Source organism: Corvus brachyrhynchos, unplaced genomic scaffold, assembly GCF_000691975.1.
Source record: "Corvus brachyrhynchos isolate BGI_N302 unplaced genomic scaffold, ASM69197v1 scaffold139, whole genome shotgun sequence".
NCBI lineage: Eukaryota > Metazoa > Chordata > Aves > Passeriformes > Corvidae > Corvus > Corvus brachyrhynchos.
This window is the reverse complement of record NW_008246062.1, coordinates 508424-512219: the sequence shown is the minus strand read 5'-3', so window position 1 is coordinate 512219 and position 3796 is coordinate 508424. Positions and strand designations below refer to the sequence as shown.

The window sequence follows — 3796 nt, the reverse complement described above, 5'->3', positions numbered from 1 at the left end:
GTGCTTCACACAGAGTATGGTTGGGCACTGAACAGGCTCCCCAGGGCAGTGGTCACTGCACCAGCCTGACAGAGTTCAAGAAGTGTTTGGACAATGCTCTCAGGAATATAGCGTGACCCTTGGGGTGGCCTGTGCAGGGCCAGGAGTCGGACTTGATGATCCTAATGGATCCCTTCCAACTCAGCTCACTCTATGATTCTACAACAGACTGATCATCCCTCCCAGTCTAAACAATCCCTGTCACTCTCTGTAATCCCAGGATGTAGTTTTCAGCCTGGATACCACCTCAGGCAGTGATAGCTAAGAGTCAGCTTCTCACCTCTGGAGGGCCACTGCCAAACAGGGGTGTCCTGCTGTACACAAACAGTGCTGCATTGACTTCCTTCTCGCTGTCGCCACCATGGTCTCCAGTTTCTGTCATGCCATGGTCCCCAGCCACCAGAAGAAGAGTGTCATTCCCCACATGATCCACCAAGGACCTGTCATCGAGATAAGGAAGGTCAACTTCTCCCTGGACAAGGGCTCAACTAGCCTAGGTGGGAGGGGACATCTGCCTGCACCACAGAGGTGAAGCCCACAAAAAGGTGTGAGCAAAACTAAATGCTGATGCAGAACTGTTACAAGCTAGGGACCAGGGTGTTTTAAATTGGTGATTTAAAGCCAAACTGAAAATCCAGAGTCCTAAGACAGAGTGGACTGATCTTGCTTGGGTCCCCACTGAACAGTGCCTTCAGGGGTCTTGACAAAACACAATTCAGAAGAAATGCTCCTGACAATAACCAAATTTTAGGCTGCCTCTATTTGGGTCATGTATCATGTTGTGTGAGCCATCTCCCACTTCAAACGAAAAAAGGAGGGATTAGTCCCTGAAGGATGCTGTAAGTATGACACAATATAGACTGTGCTCTCAGATACAGCAGGGCAAGTTACCAACTCCTTCTAGCAGCAAAACTTAGAGCACTCCTAAGAATCAAAAGCTGCAGCATTTTGGGCTGATACAGATCTGCATGACTGAAATTTCTGGATCCCATCCTGCCCTCTGGCTCAAAGGTGCAACTCATGGGTCTGTGTGGTAAATGCAGTATTCATTCCCTAGCCAGGGTCCTCCATCTGCTTCTCAAACGTTAGCCAGACCTTAGTGGGACAATCTCCACGTTAAAGATTTTTTTTGGAAAGGGTGAGCTGCAGTTGTATTCCAGCTGCACTATCGTCTCATGGCTTGGTAGAGAACCAAGGCTCTGAGACCTGAAGGCAGCCTTACCTCTGAAACCAAACCTCTCAACACGCATCTCTGCGAGCAACACTGCCTATAGCTGGGGTTCCAGCTGGCCAAAGCTATTTTCCATGTTAACAGGCTCAGTAAAGCATCCCATGTTGCCCTCAGTGTCTCTAAGTTCCCCAGGAAGATCCCAGCAGTCCGGCTGAAGTAAGAGGCCAGCTAGCAACCCCACCCTAATCACCTGAGCATCTCATTCATCTGGGTGAGCTTCTTTGCCATCTCGGGATGGTCAGGTCCATGTTTGTGCCCACAGTGGTCGACGCCAAGGAAGTGAGCAATCAGCACATCCCATTCACCACTGTCCACTGTGGAACAAAAGCAAACTTATCACACACCAGGCTGGAATTCTAAGCCTGGATCTTCCTTCCAGAACTTCCTGGTTGCCCCTGGATACTACTGTTTCTTCCCTTCCTGCCACTGTTACTGCCAGCTCCCAAGGAAATCAATGCAGGTTTTAAGTGAGGCGCACTCTTGGCCACGGGTTCCTGGGTGTAATGGCACAGGGATCTCAAAGCCTAGCAAGCATCCCTAGTTTTTTCTCACCACTCCTCAGGAAGGGAACAGTACAATGTCACCCAAGTCATCCTGAACTTACCTCAAAACTGCCACAAACCGAGCTAAAACAAAGGTATGCTCAGAAAAAGGAGAACCCAGAACTCCCATCTTTCCCTGAAGATATTTTAGGTTGGACCCATCAATGTGCCCCTGTGCATCCCATCCAGGACAAGGGCATGACACACCAACACAGTCCCTAGTTAGGAAGTTACTCTGGCCTCTCCCCACTGCTTCAGGGCTTTGACACATGAAAACCAACATATTTGAAGTTAAATTATGAACTGCAGCTCTCACACAAGGCACGCTTAGATTCACATACAGAAAAATGAAAGAACATTTCCCTTAGTCCCAGTACCTCAGGGAGGTGGAAATCACCTAAAATTCTCAAACAATCTCATGCTTCATCTTCTTCCCATGACTAGGAAGCACCAATGCTTTGCTCAGAGCAGTGCTGTGTCTCAGCCTCCTAACTTGTGTTTTTCCCAGAGCACTGTGTGCCTGCCTGGGCAGCCACATGTCAAAGTTAAGCTGCTCCTCTGTCTCCAGCCTGCCAGGGTATTTTGTAAGACAGAGGTAGAAGGCTAACCTGATCCCAACAACCTAAACTCTGTCCCAGACAGAGGAAAGGTATCTACAGAAATGGTCCGTGGACCCCAAGAAGTGGCTTATCCGTGGAAATCCAGCTAGAGCACTGTAATCCTTGGGCAGCAGCATGTAACTGGCCAGTGCTGCTCTGCAACAGAAAAAAAGCCTTCAGCCCTACCTCAAATTTGCAGTTGAACTCCCACATTAGGCCAATGTTTATCCATGCCCTGGTGAAAGAGCTGCTTACCAGTTGGATAGAGATGCTGCAGGATCCCATCATCCACAGTGTGAAGATCCTTTACGTTAAAAGAAGGGAAGAAATACGAGCGGAAAAACTTCTTTGGGAAGAGTCCTTCCCATGTGTCATCACCCATGAAGACCACTCGCCTTCCTGAGCCAGACAGAAAGGAACCAATGAGAGATGGAGACCTCCTGAGTCGTGCTGTTACCACAACAATCCCAAGAGCCTGGGCAGACCCAGGTCAGGGTCTGGAGCAATGGCTCCTCTCCAACCCACACTCAAAACTGACCTAAAATTAAAACGACCATCTGACTGCAAATGACTTTGAATACAGGGAGGGACCAGCCCTGTCTTTAAGCCCTTGAGTGCTCCCCCTGCCCAAATCCACCTGCACAACCTCACAACTTATCACTGACCTGTCATGTCACCCTGCAGACTCTTGGGCCACCACAACACAGGTGGCTGCAGGGGGTGCAGCACAAACCAGACAAACCCTCACCAGAGGCCTGTGACCCCACTGCAAAATGCAAGGCAGCAGGTGATAGAGTAGAAGACACGAGTCCTGAGCTCTGGCTTTTAAACACAATGGTGATGGTGTTTCAGATGTGGAAAAGAGAAGGCAAAAAAGCACTGATGCTTCCCTCCGCCCTTGCTCTGGTTGTTCTGCCTGCCATCAGCCAGCTGTGTTTCCACAGGGCCTCTTCAGCTTGGGAGCAGGAACCCTTTCCTCTAAGGCTGCTGCTCTGGCACTGGATCTACTGCTGCATTTTGCCTCAGATGATCTACTGCATTTGCCCACCTTGCTCACACAAAGTCATGTTGCCTTAGTCCAGTCTGAGCCTTGGGAGGAAGTCTCTCTGGGTAACAACCCACTGTGGCCTGTCCTGTTCCCTCTACTCCATTATCCCACCATAACAAGACCTTTACAGCTGCACTAAGCACCCCCCAGCAGCAACAAACTACAATGAAAATGGGATGAGGTCACTGCCTCACAGGTGCAGGTAGCTGTCCAGGCAGGCTGGCTGCCTGAGGGACACCCCCATGGCACACCTGCCACCACCTGGCACACCTGGCTCCTCCCCCATCATGCGCCTCACACGGCATGACCGAATGCCCTTGGCTTCCTGCACGCATTC

General features: G+C 50.2%; 1 protein-coding gene across 1 annotated transcript in view; it reads right to left on the bottom strand.

Moving 5' to 3' along the window:
- The window catches only part of PIGO (phosphatidylinositol glycan anchor biosynthesis class O), a gene marked incomplete at its 5' end in the record, with an annotated part of 11823 nt that overhangs the window by 7032 nt on the left and 995 nt on the right, over positions 1-3796 (bottom strand). The window contains 3 exons of the mRNA XM_017746562.1: positions 320-479; positions 1461-1584; positions 2667-2810. Coding sequence (XP_017602051.1) covers positions 320-479; positions 1461-1584; positions 2667-2810 — 428 coding nt within the window. The remainder of the gene's footprint in view (positions 1-319; positions 480-1460; positions 1585-2666; positions 2811-3796) is intronic.